Source organism: Silurus aristotelis (genome assembly GCF_946808225.1).
Source record: "Silurus aristotelis genome assembly, chromosome: 24".
NCBI lineage: Eukaryota > Metazoa > Chordata > Actinopteri > Siluriformes > Siluridae > Silurus > Silurus aristotelis.
The window spans coordinates 14,915,362-14,935,348 of NC_139597.1; the positions used below are offsets into that span (position 1 = coordinate 14,915,362).

General features: G+C 41.0%; 1 protein-coding gene across 1 annotated transcript; it reads right to left on the reverse strand.

Annotated features, from left to right (window-relative positions):
- Positions 1-3,024: 3,024 nt before the first annotated feature.
- On the reverse strand, positions 3,025-19,906 carry usp44 (ubiquitin specific peptidase 44). Its single transcript, XM_083528426.1, has 8 exons — positions 19,556-19,906; positions 15,765-16,024; positions 14,082-15,062; positions 8,377-8,634; positions 8,098-8,293; positions 7,894-8,002; positions 7,602-7,813; positions 3,025-4,179 (listed from the first exon to the last, which is right to left on the reverse strand). Exons 2-8 carry the CDS (start codon positions 15,939-15,941, stop codon positions 4,049-4,051), a joined length of 2,064 nt encoding a protein of 687 aa, XP_083384552.1. The 5' UTR covers positions 15,942-16,024; positions 19,556-19,906; the 3' UTR covers positions 3,025-4,048.
- Between the last annotated feature and the right edge of the window lie 81 nt (positions 19,907-19,987).

The window sequence follows — 19,987 nt, forward strand, 5'->3', positions numbered from 1 at the left end:
AAAAGACATGCATTTAAACTTAAAATAAAAAGTAACACTCTAAATAAATGAAAACAGTTACATGCAAAATGAATAAAATGTCACTCCAAATATCAGCATGTGGTGTCAGTGATTCACCTCTAGAGGCCGCTCTTGTTCTATATAATGCAACCCGGAAAAACTATTGGTATGGATTTTTTTCTTATAAATGATAGTTTCAGCAATCAACTATCGGTGTTGATTATTTGGCAATACCAATGTATTGGTCGACTTCTAATTTCATCCAAAACCTTATTGCCTCAGGTGACAGTTAAACTGTTAAATTACCTAGTTGGTTGCATATAAACAGAACTAACATGCATGTGTCTCTTAAAAACAATAAAAGACAAAGTTTCCACAATTTTTGTTTGCTTTGAATAAGTATCTCTCCTGTTTAAAAATCAGCCATTGCTCTGAACCAGTGCTAATAATGTAAACACATGCTAGGGCATTAACAAGTATGGCTCTTGTTCATGGATTTTCCTCAAACTGTTGCCACAAATGTAGAAGCCCCTGATTGTATCGAATGCCTTTATATACTGTAGGATTACAATTTCCCCTTCACTGAAACTAAGTGGCCCAAATCAGCGGAATTGAATCAGAGGAACTCACTCTGAAACCCAAACCTCCTCACACATCGTCACTCCCTGCTTCTGTAGAATTCAGTGGAAAGCCATCCCAGAATATATATGTATAGTCCATATAGTGTAAATGTTAAAGTTTCACATAGACTCCTTTACACCTCTTTAGACAAGTGGTTCTAAAGTTTAGGTGATTTCCTGTAAAATCCCTTGTATGAGTGCTGAAGCACCTTCAAAATACAATTTCCTGCTATTAAGACTTTCAAGAGAACCTGTATCATTTAACTTAGTACATTTTCATATATATGTTGTATAATACAAATAAATATAAAAAATGTACAGACACAAACTGGTTGTTGGCTCTGCTTTTCATTTCCTTTTACTCTCAGATTCTAATCACTGTAAATGTTGAAATGTTAAACAGGAAAATGCTCTGAGAATAATTTAGAATGGTGTGTAAGTGTTTCAGAGGTCTCTCTACAAGAGGTGTCTTTATAGTGGTTTCAAGGCACATTCAAGTCAAACCGGGACTTTTAATTTTCCAGGTATAAAAATGGATGCTAGCGTAGCAGTACTACACGTAATAGTAAATGGCAAGCGTGACCTTTTACTGATGAGCGGCGTAGTGATGAAGTGCACTGATGATCAAGTGAAGCAGGCTGTCCTAGGATGGTTCAGGCTTACTAACTAATCTTTTTATGCTGAATCCTTCCAATATTAGTTAAACACTGGGACAAGTGTATAAATGTAGTATGTTGAAAAATAAACGCATTTTCCACCTCTTGAAATTTGTTCTTTTATTTGATAAAGTTCTAGTTTGACTTAAAACCTGTCATGTATGCAGTATTTTCTAACTAAAGCAACTGAAATGAACTGAACTTAGCAACTGAACTGCTGGCCATCCAGGGTGATTCATCTCCAGGTCAGGATCGTACGATATATATAAAACATAACTCTCTGATCTCCATTTCAGCCACTGTTTGTAACCTTGGGGTAACCTTGGACAATCAACTGTCCTTTTTCTCACGTCGCAACATGTGACGCGTTCTTCTCCAATTCTCTCAGAAGGATTCGGCCATTTTTAAACATGCAGGCTGCTAAAGTGCTTGTTCAGTCTCTTGTCATTTCGAGACTGGACCACTTCAAGTCTCTGCTGGCAGGTCTACCTCTGAAAACTCGCGACTTGTTTCAACCTGCCCAAGTTCTCCTACACCAATCCACTGCTGCGCTTCCTCCACTGGCTTCCAGTAGTTGCTTGCCTACAAAGCCAAAAATGGACCTGCACCCTCTTAACTCAAAGTTTTTATCACTAATTCACACTGCACCACTCTCCCTCAGAACTTCTAGCACCGATTCACTCAAGGTAAGAGGTTGGTCTACTGTTCTTTCACCGAAGTGGTGGAATGAACTTCGTGGACTAAATTAGATGTCTGAACAGCTGAGCCACTGGATAGCTTCAATGGCAGGTGAAGACCTACCCCTTACTAAAAAACTTAAAACTAGCAGTAATTGCCCCTTTTTATTTTGACTTAATGTAACAAAAATGTGCATAATTCCTCCCAACAGAGTGTTAGGGTGATTTCCTAAGTTTGCAACCTAGTGAACCAGTGTTGACATTAATTGATTAAATTAATTAAATGATGACATTATTATAAATTCATCACTATTATTAATTTATAGACTGTATCAGATGATCAGTTTCTAACTGGCAGTCTTGTAGTTTGACAGCTCAATCATACGAGGTAGTATCAAAAGGTTTCGAGGCTAGCTGTTTCCTAAAAAGTACTTTATTTATCTACATTTACAGACGATCACCTCCAAAATATTCCCCTTGCACAGCAATACAGCGCTCCAAGCGTTCCTGCTACTTCTGGGAGGTGTCCTGGATGTCTTCTTTTCGAAGCATGTCAAGCACCTTCTGCGATTCGCGCTGGATCTCTGCAATGGTATCAAAAACGGCGACCTTTAAGCCGGATCTTTATCTTTGGAAAGAGGGTGAAGTCCGCACAGCTCCAGATGTACACTGGATAATGTCTTTTGGCAAACTGAATAATAAAGGTTGGTGTTCCCTGTGAATGTGCACGCAGCCTTGTGCTGCCATCTGCTGGCGTGTTACAAAACTAGACTCGAATCTTTTTGATCCCGGCTCGTATCTGGTACAATCCTAAACCTACTTACGATCTGAAGTTTCTTCGCATGTGCTCGACAAAAACACCCGAAACAAACAGACTTAAACTAAATTGACCATAGAGTGTGTGTGGGTGTGTGTGTGTGTGTGTAAGTGATGCATTGCTGTCCAATTCACAATTCACTCACCCTGGCTGTGGATCCATCATGAACCTGACGAAGAGATCGCTACTGACAGATGTACGCAAGACTCAATAAATAATAAACAAGATAAAAAAAAAAAGACATACTTCAGGGGTGATATTTTAGAAAAATGCAAAAATAGTCTCATTTATTGAGGTAAATGTCTCTATAAATTGAGGTAACAATTTGCATAGTTTTACATCTATACCTGCTGAAGAGTGCAGCAACTCAAACTGGAACCAACTGGAAAGAGGCAGACTCGAGTGTGTGTGTGTGTGTGTAAAGTCACGACAAGATTACCTCAGTTTTAACAGACACACACCTACACGGAGAATGTGTTAACCACAATACAGTCACAGTACGAGTCCAATCCGCTCTGAACACGCTCTCGTGCGCACGCACAGGTGGATACTGTACATACAGCATGTGTGTGTTGTGTTGGCTGGTGAGAACATTGTTTTTTTTTCTTTCATCTACTTTTTTACAAAAATAAAAAAAGGAATCTTGTTTTAACCAAATATTCAGCATATAAAAGTACATTCGGGAAAGTCTAAACAAACAGAACAAAATCCTGAATTGTTCAAATCACGTTCCTAAAGGAGCTGGGAACACTAGAAGAGCCTTAAGAAACTTAACCTTGAGGAAAAAAATCAACAGGGCACTTTGAAGTGAACTTAAAAAAAAAAAAAAAGAACCTGATTTACACACTCACTCATACACTCCCACACACACACACACACACACACACACACACACACACACACACACACACACACACACACAATTACCATGACATCACAGTCGTGTCATCCGTCCCTTTTTAAGGGTAAAATCAGGGAACAGTCAACATTCAGGTTTGTTTTTCTACTTTGGTTTGTGGGCATCCAAACTGAGAAATGATAAAATCCCTCCCTTTCATACAGAGCCACATTAATGCTTCTGGCCAGGACTGATCTCTTTTACACACACACACGCGCGAGCACACAGACACACACACAGCAAGAGTGCCTACTGCCTGCCGTCTGGGTAAGGCATGAGTGTGAGTCACGCTCATGCAGTGTCAGATAAACACACAGACTCGGCTGTAACCCATATCGACATGAGTATACAATACAATGTCTCTGGCTGCTAAGTAGGGGTCAAAGGTCGCTGGCTTTGCCTTTGTCCTGAGAATTTCTCTGGGTGTAGAACAGAATGTAGGCCTGCGCCTTGCACACCTCCTCCACTGCGCACACACTCAGCTTCGAGTCGTTACAGTGCACCCAAAATCCTGCAAACACACAAAATGTGACAATTTAATCGAACAGAGAACTTGGTATTGGAGAGCAGCAGCACAATATGCCTCGGTATAATGACCTCGTCTTTCCTTTCAGGCTTAGGATTGCTCTTTATATTATAGTTGACTTTTCACTTAGGGTCTTTTTGCTCAGCTTTTTTTATTTTTCTAATTATATAGCATTGATTGCACTATTCTTTTATTCTATTGTAATCGATTATCTAGCTTTTTATTACCCTGTTTTATTGTACAATTGTAGTAGAGTAATCCCCCGCTTTACCGGGTTTGAATCTGGCGCCCCCGGTTTATTGCGGAATCGCATTTGCCACATAACTAATTTGTTTGGCTGATTTTCCCCGGCCTCTCGCGGATAACACCAGAGACCAAAAAAACTTATAGGGAACTGTTTTTTATGGAGTTGTATGTTGAAATAATGAAATTTATGCTTAAAAATATAATTATTAATTATAAAATGAAGTGAAATGTTAATACGGTACAGTACTGTATACATAAAATAGGGTTTTTAGGGTGGTGTCCGTTTATCGCGGTTTTTCGTTTATTGCGGCCGGAGAGAGAATATTTTACAAACAAAAGGTAACAAAACATTTTATCTTGGAAAGTCATTTGTATCCTTAAATTTGACCATAATGGCAATTAAAATAAGTGAAACGTATTTTGTGCATAAATAATTTTGTAAATAAATAAATAAATAAATACCTTGCGTGTTTTTAAATTAAGACATTTGTTAAAGTATGCTAAAATAAGTAGAACATGTCTTTTGAAAAATAAATATTACACATTTATTTACACATCTGTATTACTCAAATGGGGTCTAACAAATAATAAATAATAAATAAAAATAATAAATATAAATAATATTAATTATTTAATAATATTTTAAATAATAAAAAATAATAAATGGGGGGGCCATTTATTAAAATTTGATTTAATCAATTTAATTTGTGCGAATCTAATCTCGATCGAATCAGTATAATAAACGTGTACTGCATTCATTTGATTTATTCTATTTTATTTGTATATATAACTAAGCAGGCATTTGATTTAAAATTGATTAAAAAATAAAAACTGTTGATTTAATAAATGTTAATAATAAACTGCGTTAATAAAAAAAAAACAACAACAAGCAATGGCTGTCAATCGATTTAAATATCTAATCGTGATAAATCGCAACGCAATCGCCCATTTTTATTTGTTCTAAATGTACCTTAATACCTTGAGTTTTTAATACTGTAATCAACATGCGCATGAACAAATATGGATTGCTTTGTGCAAATGTATGTTTATTATAAGTGAAACCAAACTCAACATAGAGCAGGAAGATAAAATATTCTTGTAAATGTTTGTTTTCAGGTAATGATAGTCTTTTAAATTATGTAAATGATCAGGAACTTTTTTTTTTCTTTCTATGTTTCCACACGGACTGTTTTAATTGCCGGATATGTGCCTTATGGAGGATTTTGATGCTTGATTTGAGACTTGGTGCATCAGTAAAACAAACGTTTAGTGATTAGAAACTATTTTTGGGTGGAGTTGATTTTATTTTTTATATATATCCAAGTAAAGAAATCACGTCGTGAATAAATGTGTTGCTTTTTTTAATTTATTGATTTATAACGCTGCATTAATCACGTGTTAATAAAATTAGCGCAGTTAAAACTAATTTTCGTTAATGCGTTAATTTTGACAGCTCTTATCTCTCTCTCTCTCTCTCTCTCTCTCTCTCTCTCACATACATATATATACACACACACACACACACACACACACACACACACACGCGATCAAAATTAGAGAACAATTTATAAACAATTGAACAATTCTGAAATACTTTTATCTTCACTGCTCAACAGTTGAAGGAGATATTGTCCTGTCTATACCATTCTACCAGAACACCTTTTCCACAAAATAACTAAGGCATTTCCAAAAAAAACATTATTTTGCAGAAAACACACTGAACAAAATTAGAGAACAACAATGACTGTAGCATGGAAAAAGATTACAACAAAATTTTCTGAAGGTCACAACAGTCAGCAATTAGTAGGAAGTGTACAGGCCTCTGCTCTGAATGACTTCAGCACATCTGCGGCCACAGGACAGCACCAGTCTCTCACACTGCTCTGCTGTGATTTTGGTCCACTCTTCTTCCAGTCTCCTCCACAGTTCGGTGACTGTAGTGGGTTTCTTGGCCATAACTTTCTCGCCAATGATTTTCCAGAGGTTCTCTATTGGGTTGAGATCAGGACTCTGGGCAGGCCATGTCTTTATTTCAATGTTTTCAGTTTCAAGGAACTGCTTTACCCGTTTTGCTGTGTGACATGGAGTGTTGTCCTGCATGAACACTGCGGGCTGATTGGGTGATGAACGCAGGGAAGGAACCATATGTTGTTGAAGAAGGTTCTGATAAACATTTGCATTCACTCTGCCATGTAGCTGTATAAGAGGCCCAACTCCTGCTGTAGAAAACATGCCCCAAACCATGACACTTCCTCCTCCACTTTTCACTTCTTTACACACTTTGGGTTCAGTATTTCTCCAGTTTGTCGCCGAACATAATGTTTTCCATCGGACCCAAATAAATAAAACTTTATTACTGAAGTGAACTTTGGACCAGTTCTCCTCTGTCCACACAACATGCTTAGTCTAGCCTTTTGATTCTTTCTGCTAATGAGAGGTTTGGTCACTGCAGATTGGGCTTTCAGTCCAAATGCTCTTAAACGTCGAGACACTGTATGACGAGACAGATCCTTACCCTGTCCCGCGCTGAACTGGTGAGCAATTCCAGCTGCAGTGTGGAAACGATTGCACATTGAGATCCTCCGCAGTATCCTGTCCTCTCTTGTATTTGTCTTCCGTGGACGACCAGCCTTCTTGGTGGACTTGAATGAGTTTGTGATGTTGTAAAGATTCAATATTCTTAAAATCACAGATTTGGAACGACCAACTTGTCTTGCTATGGCTGATAGGGTCATCCCTTTGGCCTTCATCTGCACAACCTGCTGCCGGAGGCTTTCAGTCACTTAAAAACGGCCCACCATCTTGCAGAGTCAGTAAAACTGGAAGTTAAGCTGCCGGATTAAATAGGGGTTGACAGATAATCAAGGAAATTAGCACCAGGTGCCAGATTAACACCAATAACTGGGAGGTATCTGAAAGTGTTCTCTAATATTGATCAGTGTGTTTTCTGCAAAATAATGTTTTTTTTTTAAAAAATGCCTTAGTTATTTTGTGGAAAAAAGGTGTTCTGGTAGCATGGTATAGACAGGACAAAAACTCCTTCAACTGTTGAGCAGTGAAGATGACATTATTTCAGAATTGTTCAATTGTTTATAAATTGTTCTCTAATCGCCAGTGTGTTTTATATATATATATAGTATGTATGTATTTCAGTCCCATACCTCCTTCGGTGTTGTAACAGAAGGCGGTGTAATGCCCTGAGCCGAAGCCCTTCCCGTGGTGCATGACGACAGCAGAGAGCTGGTAGAGAAAGTGTTGATGGTGGAGTGATGTGTTGGAGGCAGATTCTTTGCAGCAGTATGGCTCCATGTTCAGCTCCTGCTTGAACTTGACGTGGATGCCGATCTTCTCCCTGTGATTACGACCGGACCACCTAGCCACATGCACAAGCAAAACACACGTTAACACACGGCACGCACTTTTATACTAATCTGTGTGTGTGTGTTTATATACCTGAACCGTTTCAGGTGTAGCCGTAAGACATGAGGCAGTTTGTAGACCACCAGCTGCTTCTGAGCTTCTGTCAGGACCACTTGCTTGGAGCAAAACCGTCTGCGTTTATCTGAGGAACGTCGCGATTAAAAGGTGTGAATGCAGGATGAAGCGATTTAATAGACAAATCATTTAAATAAACTTTGGAACTAAACTAATTCTCACTGTTGCAGTGGTCACAGGCGTAAATGGCTCCTTCTAAAGCCTCCGTCTCTGTAAACTTGGCCAGCATCTCAGTCAACCTACAAGGCACCTGCGCAGCATCCTTACTGTTGTTGTGGTAACGCTCGGGGAACTCTAACGACAGATCCCAGAATGGCTCCACTGTGTTGGAGCGATGATCACATGCCAAACACCTCACCTAGAAAAATAGAAACAAAAACGCATTATAACACGCAACGTACACATCCGAGAATCGCTCTGAGCGTGTGTCTGTGCTGCTACCTGGCTCAGGAGCTGCCCATGAAAGATGGTATTGACCACACTGAGCACCTGTTTGATCAGGCGTCTCTGGTTGGCTGGTACAGTGGCTGGTGTGAGGGTCCCGGTTCGCTCAAGCTCACGTTGCACTTTGTCTAGGAGCTCACAGAGGAACTCCTGCGCGTCCTGCTGAGCGTAGCCTCGAAACGCTGGGATCAACTGCCACACCGAGTGCAGCATCGCAAACGGAGACACGAGAGCCCACTTTCCTGACCACATCACCTAAACACACAATTATTTGCACTGTAATTGATATCAATAGTGGCTTAGGATTAGGGCTGCAACAACTAATTCGTTGTCAATCGATTAGTTGGGCTGCTGAAGTTGCGGCTTACTGTGGTCGCAAGATAACACAGCCGCTTGTGAAATGGAGGACAGTGCAGGGTCAACAGCAGCAGGAAAAAACTGTGCGTCCCAAGTCATGGGAGCATTTTATATTAAACGCAACAAAGAAGACCTACCAATTATGAAAGCGGAGCTTGTGTGGTATCGAAGTACCACAGTGATGCACGAGCAGGTGAGAAAAAAAATAAATGATAAAATCGAAAAGCAGCAAATAATAGCAGAAGTAAAAGATTACTTTTTTTTTTACCCACTACTGTGGTTTTCAGAGACTTATTACAAATCTGTACAATGCATATTTTTTCATATTCATATATATATATATATATATATATATATATATATATATATATATATATATATATATATATATATATGAAGCCTGTTAGCTTGCTCCGTTTCATTCTCTTTTTATCGCATTTGTCTACAACAATAGTAAACTTCTCTGTTTTCAAACGTGATTTACTGCAGCTTTACTATGTTCAAATGCTTGTTTTCAATAATTGTATATTTATTTAATTATCATTAAAAACATTTCAAATGTTGATTTACACAAACTGCTTTACCTGCTTGTATTTTTTTTTTTTTTTAACAAGCAGCTACTATAAGCTTTAAAATGTCAAAATGAAAGATAGTTAAAGTCAATATGTGGCTTTGCATTTTTTTAAGTACACTTTTATACATAAGTACCCTGAATTAGGGTTTTATTTAGTTATTATAAGCAAAACATCTTATTTTATTTCTTAAAATAAGATTAATTGGGAAAAAAAAAATAATATTTGTCCAATTAATCGATTATTAAAATAATCGTTACTTGCAGCCCTACTTAGGACCCCAGTTTGCACAAACAGTTCTGCATTTTGTGGCCTACTACTCAACAGAACACCTCAACAATGATGGAACTGTAATGAATGGACATTCGGTGTCAGCCAGATAAGAATGGATTCACTTTTGCGTCTGGTTTCTCTAAAGGTTTCTTCCTCATGCCATCTCAGGGAGTTTTTCTTTGCCACAGTTGCCACCAATTATCGATAAACTTGCAATGATAAGGAACAAACTTATAGCCACTAGACTTTTACACCAGGGCTGCAACTAACGATTATTTTGTTATTCGATTAATTAGACAGTTATTGTATTGTATTTTGCAGATGGCAAGTTGACAATTTTTTTTTAAACGTAATCGTTTACTGCTGCTATTTGCTGCTTTTAGATTTAGTGTTTGTTCGCACCGTTTTAATTGAATCCAACACGATGTCGTGAGCGGGCCAATCACGCGACCTGAAGCTCGCGAGTCACGACAGAAAAGATCCGATGCGACTGTCCCAAAGTAAACAGTTTACACAATAGCGTTAGTAAACAGTTAGTAAACAGTTTACACAATAGCGTTTCATTAAAATATACCATTTTCACATGATGAGGATTCTACAGTTTTTGCTTAAAGTGCTTCATCGGTTAAACCAAAGTGTTTTCTTTTCACGTGGATCACTGTGGTACTTCCATCCCCCACAACCTCCGATTTGCATAACTTCCAGGTACAGTTTTCTTTTTTGCGTTTAATATAAAATGCTGCCATGCCTTGCGTTTTTCCTGCTGCCGGTTGACCCTGTACTTTCCACCATTTTCACGGGTGGCTGTTATCTTGCCGCTACCCCGTAACTTGAGCAGCCCAACTAATCGATAACGCCAGTCGTTGACGAATAATTTCATTATCGATTATTATTGATATTGTCGATTAGTTGTTGCAGCTCTATTATACACTCCAACTTTATAACCTCTTCATCTCTGTAAAGCTGCATTGGGACAATGTCCATTGTTAAAAGTGTTCTACTTGATAGACTTGAATCCAATTATTACAAAAGCAACTGCTTTATGTTGCGAAAGAGAACTTGGTAAACTTAGAGAAGGGTGAAAGACATTTCATATGGATTTTCACTAAAAGCATTATGAATGAAAGAATCAGGTGGAATAATTTCCACATACTACTGGTAAATAGTTTTAAGACCAATTAAGCAATCAGATGGTCTAATGGCTATTATCAAAAACTTTGCGTGTGTAAAATCTGTCAATAAATTTTTTTATTAATTTATTTATTAATGGCGGTAAATTTGCCATGCAGATGTCCCCTGGTCCTTGGTTAAACACGAGCAGCATGTAAAAATAATCACAGAAGCCAAAACTGCTGGGTTTCTTGTGGAAAATCCTTAGGACAAAATACGAGTGAAAGCGAGAATGATTGTGCACCAGTCTCTCTATAACTGTGTGTCTTATACAACTGCATCTTACTTGCCTTTCATTGCTCTATGAAATTGTATCGGATGATACACAAGGACTGTGTATAAAAGAGGTTGACCGATTCATCAGATGATTGCTGGAACTATTGGCAAAAAACCATACTGAGTTTTTCCGGGTTGCGTTATGCAGTACGACAGCGGCCTCTAAAGTTTAATCATGTGTGTTTGTTTAAAGTGTCTTTTTTAAAAAATTTTATTTTAGATGTAACTGTTTGGATTTATTTGGAGTGTTACTTTTTGTTTCCCTAATTGGTGATTAGGGAAGAGTTCAAAGGGCATGTTGGTGAAGGGAACAGAGGTGATGAGGAGGTGATGGGTAGGTATGGCCTTAAGGAGAGGAATGTGGAAGGGAAGATGGTGGTAGATTTTGCTAAAAGGATGAAAATGGCAGTGGTAAAAACTTATTTTAAGAAGAAGGAGGAACATAGGGTGACGTAGAAGAGTGGAGTAAGGTGCACACAGGTGGACTATGTTCTATGTAGGAGATGCAACCTGAAGGAGATTGGAGACTGTAAGGTGTTGATAGGGGACAGTGTAGCTAAACAGCATCGGATGCTGGTCTGTAGGATGGTTTTGGAGGTGAAGAAGAAGAGGAGGAGAGTGAGGACTGTAAGAAGGTGGAAACTAAAGGCGGAAGACTGTTGTGTGAGATTCGAAGAGGTCAGACAGGGGCTCGGTGGTGGTGGTGAAGAGGTGCTGGATGATTGGGCAACTACTGCAGAAGTGATAAGGGAGACAGCTAGAAAGGTACTTGGTGTGACATTTGAAAATAAAAAGGAAGACAAAAAGACGTGGTGGTGGAATGAGGAAGTGCAGGAGAGCATAAGGAGAAAGAGGTTGGCAAAACAGGATTGGGATAGACAAAGTGATTAGAAAAGTAGGCAGAAGTACAAGAAGATGAGGCAGTAGGTAAAGAGGAATGTGGTTAAAGCCAAGGTAAAGGCATATGAAGAGCTGTATGAGAAGTTGGACACTAAGGAAGGAGAAAAGGATTTATACAGATTGGCCAGGCAGAGGGACCGAGCTGGAAAGGATGTGCTGCAAGTTAGAGCAATAAAGGATGGATATGGAAATGTGTTGACTAGTGAGGAGAGTGTGTTAAGAAGATGGAGGGAGTATTTTGAGCAGCTGATGAATGAGAAGAATAAGAGAAAGAGAAGGTTGGATGGTGTGGAGATGGTGAAGCAGAAAGTGATTCGAATTAGCAGGGAGGAAGTGAGAGCTAAGAGAACGACTAAGAAGAGAGCTGAGAACGACTAAGAGGGTGTAGAGTGGAAAGTCGGTTGGACCAGATGACATACCGCCTGGAGATGTTTAGAAGAGATGGCAGTGAAGTTTTTAACAAGATTGATTAAAAAGATTCTGGAAGGTGAGAGGATGCCTGAGGAATGGAGAAGGAGTGTGCTGGTACCGATCTTTAAGAATAAGGGAGATGTGCAGACCTGCAGTAACTACAGGGGAATAAAGTTAATCAGTCAGACCATGAAGATATGTGAAAGAGTAGTGGAAGCCAGGCTGAGAGAAGAGGTGACCATCTGTGAGCAACATTATGGTTTCATGCCGAGGAAGAGCACCACAGACACATTATTTGCTTTGAGAATGTTGGAGAAGTATAGAGAAGGTCAGAATGAGTTGCATTGTGTATTTAACCCTGGATTTAGAGAAAGCATATGACAGGGTGCTGAGAGAGGAGTTGTGGTATTGTATGAGGAAGTCAGGTGTGTCAGACGTATGTGAGGGTGGTGCAGGACATGTATGAGGACAGTCTGACAGCAGTAGAAATGACAGACTGGTTTAAGGTGGAGGTTAGACTGCATCAAGGATCGGCTCTGAGCCCTTTCCTGTTTGCAGTGGTGATGGACAGGTTGACGGACGCGGTCAGAAAGGAGTCTCCATGGACTATGAAGTTTTGCGGGTGATATTGTTATTTGTAGTGAGAGTAGGGAGCAGGTTGAGAAGAGCCTGAAGAGCTGGAGGTACATGCTGGAGATATTGGGAATGAAAGTCAGTAGGAGTAAGACAGATGTGTGTGAATGAGAGGGAGGGCAGTGAAGTGGTGCAGTTGCAGGGAGAAGAGGTGGAGAAGGTGGAGGAGTTCAGGTACCTGGGGTCAACAGTGCAAAGTAATGGAGAGTGTGTTAGAGAAGTAAAGAAAAGAGTGGAGGCAGGGTGGAGTGGGTGGAGAAGAGTGACAGGAGTGATATGTGATAGAAGGGTATCTGCAAGAGTGAAAGGAAAAGTTTATAGGACTGTGGTGAGACCTGCGATGTTGTATGATTTAGAGACAGAGGCATTAAGTAAAAGACAGGAGGTGAAGCTGGAGGTAGCAGAGCTGAAGATGTTGAGATTTATTAGAGGGACAGCGCATGTAGGAGACATGTTTTGGAGACAAGGTCAGGAAGATGGTTTGGACATGTGCAGAGGAGGGACATGGGGTATATAGAAAAAAGAATGCTGAGGATGAAGCCGCCAGGAAGGAGGAAAAAAGGATGTGTTTAGGGAAGACATGCAGGTAGTTGGTTTTAGGCAGATGTAGAGGACAGGGGGGTATGGAGACAGATGATCCGCTGTGGCGACCCCTAATGGGAGCAGCCAAAAGAAGAAGAAGAATTTTAAAACTAGTTGATTAATCAGTTATCAGCAAAACTAACTATCGGTTAACCTCTCATGTATAAGCCGTATTATGTATTGGAATGTGAATAACGCATCTTTAATGTTCAAAGCCACATTTGTTCTGTGAACACACTGGGTTTCCCCCACCCAATTCAAACGTCACAGTTTTTAAAGGACATTCAATAATTTGGTCCCAGAGAGTCCAATTTAAATCTGGTACTGCGTTGGAGTAACATTATAATAAGCACTTATATTGGCTTGTTGTGCAAATTGTGCTGTTAAACAGAAATGGCGTGTTTAACTGGATCGCTATATGGCACCATAAAGACTAACACCAGATGGACACTCAGATGGACAAAGCAGCTTTGTGAAATTTTTAAAACGCCACATGGGCTTATAATTTGTTGTGCATGAAGTGTGTACCTGGAAGAGTGTGTGTAGCTCATGACAAAGGGAGATGTGCTTGGAGCTAGGCTCTTTGGGTTGGATTAGCTCCATGCTGCGTGAGCGTGAGGCTCCACCGCTAAGCCCCGACCCCTGACCTGGGGCTTTGGGCTGAGTGCCATGCTGAACCGAGAGCCCCAGCTTTCGGCTAACGGCAGACGCCAGCAGCTCCAGGGCCTGGTTCAGATCCAGTCTCAGAAAACACTCCCGAAACACGTGTAGGTGACTCAAAACCTGCAGTATTGAGTTCATGTAGCAGGTGTTGCCGAGATTCCTTAAACCGGTCACGCCTGGCGTAACCGTGGGCCGCCTCTTAATGGGGGAGTCGCCAGTTTTGGCAGGTGAAACCGGAGTCTGATTGGTCTTGGCTGAGGCGGCCGAGCGTCTCTGAGGTGCTTTGTCTTTTCGAGTCCTAACATTCGAGGAGCCAGGCAGCTTGTGTCGGATTCGTTTCCTGTCCCTTAAGGATGCGGCAGCTACTGCTTTTTGGCTCTGCTTCCGGATGCGGTTGCTTTTCCGCGGCGGTGCGCTCTCAAGCTCTTCCCGGAGCTGCCGTTTCAGCGTCCGTCTCCTCTCGCGCGCCTCCCTTCGGCGTTCCTCCTCCTCCTCGCGCAGCCGCTCCTCCTCCAGGAACCTCCTGCCGCGCTCCGTGTGGCCAAACCAGGTGCGGAATGCCCGGCTCATGAGCGCTCTGCGCCGGTGCCACAGTGCTGTAAACATGCGGTCTTCGCCACGCAGCTGCAGCTCCTGCGCGTTCCCGTGCTCCAGCTGCGCTGCTCCAGAACGCAGGGTTCGCCCGCTGCGTGTCGTCACCTCATAGCGCTGGCTCTTGATGGCACCCAGAGTGCCACGCAGCAGCTTCAAGTCACCTGTCGCGTTGTCGTTCAACACATAGTCGTCACACAGGTAGCAGAACACGTACAGTTCGTTCACCTCCAAGGCCAGAGGGTGGCGCTGCTCCTACAGGACAAGACAAGGAAAAATCTTAATCTCATGAAATTAAAATTTGAAAAGGAGAATATGAAAGAAGGTGGTAGCTTAGTGGTTAAGGCATTGGACTTTGGATCTGAAGGTCATGAGGTCAAATCACGACACCAAGGTGCCACTCCTGGGCCCCTAAACAAGGCCCTTAACCCCTATACCTTTTTTCCGGGTTTCGTTATGCAGTACGACAGCGGCCTCTAAAGTTGAATCATGTTTTGTTTGTTTAAAGTGTATTTTTTAAAATGTATTTTAGATGTAACTGTTTGGATTTTTTTTGGAGTGTTCAGTTTTAATTCAGTTTGAATTAATGTCTTTATTTCACCTTGAAAGTGTGTGTTTTTTTCCCCACCACAGTGCGGTCACCAAAATTTGAAATTGATTTTTATATTTTTATTTATGATTTTTTTTGAATGGGTTTAGATTTCACAGATATTCTTGTGCGCATTTTCCACAATAAAAATGTTTTAAATATAAAAACAAATGACATTCATTTTAAGACACCCGTCTTATTTTCTCTTGTATATTTAGTTTAGTTTTTTTTTTTAAATTAATAATAGAAAATAGAAAAAGTACCTCGTATTGGATTACTCGATTAATAGATAATCGGTAGAATCCTCGATTGTGTGTGTTTGTAAGTTGAATGATACCGTTTACACTTTGCCGGTAGGCACGTTTTACCTTGAAGTGCTGCAGCGCATGCTCCTCGATGTAGCGTCCGCAGGCCACGTGCGAGCAGCTGAGGCACGCCCACACCGACTCGGTGGTGTTGCAGTCCACACAGTGCCATTTCTGTGGGTTCAGGATCGAGTGGTCCTGTGCGAGCCTCAGTCGACCCACGTGCTTACACTTGTCCATCCCAGTCGCTCACACGCACTCTTCACATGACCGTGGCGAAGGCAGTCGGCAGCACTCCTACCTCCTGCCAGGCCATGCTTCATCTGATGGGGCAGGACGGAAAAAAGACATGGGTCAAATTCAAACTCCGAGGTCAAACACATGAAGTTAAGCACTTAAAGGAACCAATTTAAAAGCCAGGATTAAGACTCAATGTCAAGTCCTATATACGAGGTGGGACACATGGGAGCACCGACTTTCATAAGTCATTATGCAAAAAGACATTGTCCTGTGTACATCAGGAGCTGTGCAACTGATGCTATCCTGACTATGTCTGCGATTCTCAGCACGTGAAACAACACGATCTGACTTCCGCACCCACCCTACTCGTCAGATTCGGCTCCTGCGGACTTCACCCTCTTCCCGAAGATGGAAGATTCAGCTCGAGGGTCGCCTTTTTGACTCGAATCGCAGAACGTGCTGGTCATGCTTTCAAAACTTCCAGGACACATTCCAGTAGTGACAGGAAGGCTGTGAGTGCTGAAGGTGATTGTGAGTAAACGTAGATAAATAAAAGTACTTTCTTGTAAACAGATCTAGTCTCCAAACTTCTTGATACCACCTCAGAAATGCTGCTGTGTTTTTATCTCGTCGTGGCGAAAACCAGCTAATCCAGGTCCTTGATCAGAGCTCGTACTTTAAGAAAACACTAAAAACCACACATGCGGGCACATCCCATCCCACCACACGCTGTGTGTTTACAAAGAAACAGAGAGGACTTTTCAGGCACACTGTAAAATTCAGCCAAGAATTCAAGCAGCTTGTTCCAAAGCAGCTTTACAGAGATAAAGAGGTTATAAAATTGTATAAAACAATGTACAAGTTTAGTGCCAATAAATTTGTTCCTTATATGTTTATCCTCGTGTGTGAGCCAGTAGCAACTGTGAAGAGGAAAAACTCCCTGAGATTGTAAGAGGAAGATACTTTGAGAGAAACCAGACTCTAAAGGGAACCTGTCCTCATGTGGGTGGCCCTGAATGTCCATTGATTACAGTTCATCGATGTTGAGGTGTACGGTTTAGTGATAGGGCTTTAAATGCAGAACTGTTCATGCAACCAGCGTAATCTTAAACGCCTACTGTGATATATATAAATACACACACACACACACACACACACACACCAATTCCATAAGCTTGTACACTGTGTAAAATGTAAATAAAAATGCAAATGATTTGCATTTGATGACATTCTATTCACAATACAACCAAAAATACATTGTAAAAACATTTCGAGGAGGAAATAAAGTCTTTTAAATTTGAATACATTCCTCTTCCAAAACTTCAGCAACTAGTCTCCTCAGTTCCCAGACGGATACGGACAGAAGACGTGATGCTGTACAGGATAAACATGGCCTTGTCCCAACTTTTTTTTTGAGGCCTGCTGCAGCGATCAAATTTAAAATGGCCTTATTTTTTTTCCTCATAAAATGGTATATAATCTCAGTTTAAACATTGATTATGTTTTCTATGTTCTGTTGTGAATAAAGTCATTGCACAGTGTCCCAGCTTTTTTGGATTTGTTTTACACACACATTCTAGTCCTAAGCTGTGTGTTTTCTGTTATGTAGCTTGATGTTGTTTATGTAGCACCAGGGTTCTGGAGGAACGTTGTTTCGGTTCACTGTGTACTGCGTCGGCTATATATATATTTGAAATGACGATAAAAGCTTCTTGACTTGACACACACAAAAGGCGTATAACCCATGATCATAGTGCTAATGATCAACTCGGCACATGACTTGTTAACTAGTTACCAAGAATACTCCTGAAAAACCATTTCTGTTACGTGTACATATTCTACGTATGTTTAATAAAGGTTGGAAGCCGACATTTTTTCCCTCTCGCTTCTGACAATCCTAACTTCATATTAGCTAGAGGTTCCCTTTCCTGCACTGATATTGGCCAGGAAGTGGCCTCGCCATTAATACTCGCCTTTGATTTAGCCAATCGGCACGTAGGGGGCGGGACTTGTTGGTGTAAAGGTTGAGAGTGTCGTTTAACTTTAGACCAGAGAGAGGGAGGGTTCAATCAAAGCTTTGAGGTGGACGGTGCATATGTGCAGTGTGTGTATAGAATTAAAAAAGATGCAGTGTGTGGTACAGGATATACCCTGGAGGAGGCGAGGAGTTGGAGGAAAGACGGAAGTTTCCATCCATAGTTATAGAGACCCTCTTTATATCGCACCAGGTCTTGAGATAAATCTTGGCATAAACGCATTCAATCAGGTAGTAATAAGTGTTCAAGAAGTGACCCCACTGTTGTCGTCTTACAGCTCAAGAATCTCGGGTTGGGTAAACACCAGGCTCGATCATCTGCTTACTCTCAACAAACAACAACAACAACAACAACAACCCATCACCTTAAAATAGACAGCTTCGAAAGTGATACAGGATTTAAAATAGCCGTCGCAGCGCATCCAAATCACGCTACTGACAAGTTTGTGCATTTGAGTTCGGTGGTGAAACGATACCCAACCTTCAGTCCAAACAGGAGGTAGCTACATTTCCATGCTGCTTGCTACGAATCCCTGAGCACAGACTTCTTCAATGACATCCAAACACGTCCGTAAACAGTGATCTAGTGATCCAGTGATGACCTTCTTATTCCGGATCTACCCGATTCGTCCCGACACCCTACCTCTTTGATTTAGTTCTTTAAATTCTCTGTGCAGATCATGAAGGCTCCACATCAACGGCCTAAAGATATATGAAGTTCCTGAGCAACTCAAGAACTTAAGGATGGATTTGGACTTGTAATTAATATCAACAGTCTACTACAATGGCTCAGGCCTGCAGATTTGTCCAAACAGTTCTGTATCTGAGCTACTATCCCTGAACAGTACACTTCAACAATGATGGAACTATAACAAATAGACATTTATTGGCACCTAGATAAGGATAGGTTCTCTTTTGAGTCTGGTTCCTTTTAAGATTTGTTTTCTTCATACCATCTCTGGGAGTTTTTCCACACCACAGTTGCCACTGGCTCACTAATTAGGGATAAACTTACATTGATAGGAATATACTTATGGCGCTAAACTTATAACTTTATAACCTCTGTATCTGTGTAAAGATTTTTGATACAATATCCATTGCAGGATAACTGAACTGAATTGATCCTGATTGTCAGAGTGAAGGAGTGGAGCGCAGTTTTTTCCCGTAATGATGATGAAGGTGATGATGATGAAGATGAATAAACACTAACAGTGTTGTCGGTGAGACCGGAGCTCATGGTGATCTGTGATCAGTTAAAACATTGCACACTTCTATGGTGTTTTTGGGGTTTGCTTTGAGCTAGACGGCTTTATAACCTGCCGGGTTGTAATTAAAGTTAGCGAGCCGCTAACTCACAACAATCTTCATAATCATCATCATCATCATCATCATCATCATCATCATCACCCTCCTCCTCCTGGGTATTAACTGGCGCTAACTCTGATCTACTGCTTGGAGGTTTTCGGATTAAAGGCTGATTGTGACTGTATTTCTCTCTTCACCAGCAGCAGCTGACGCCCGCTATAATTCCCTTGTTTTATTTTATTTCTTAAATAAGAGGAATTTTTTTTGTACATACCCGTTCTCTCTTTCTTTCTCTCTATCTTTTCCTTTCTAACCGATCTGATCTCACGGATCGGACACCGACGCCGCCGCCGCCGCCGCCATCTTGTCTCCGAAGTGTCGCGTGGTGTGCGACATGACGTCGAGGGCCGCTGACGTCATGTCGCGCGGAAGCGATGCGGTGACAAAGGCCGGCGTTTTTTTTCCCCCTCCGCTATAGGATATTTTACTTCTCAAACCCCGCCGCGTTCAACGCGTTTTTCTACAAGCGACATTTTAAAATTAAATGAAAATTATAATAAAAACAAAAACCCCGCAGCCCGTGTCGAGAGGCTTCCTATCAGCGGCAAGGGCGAGCGTTTCCCTGGAAACGGCTCGACGGCTCCTTTCATGTTAGTAAACAAACATAAAAAGCCCGCCCAAAATACGTCACTTCCGCTTAATTTAT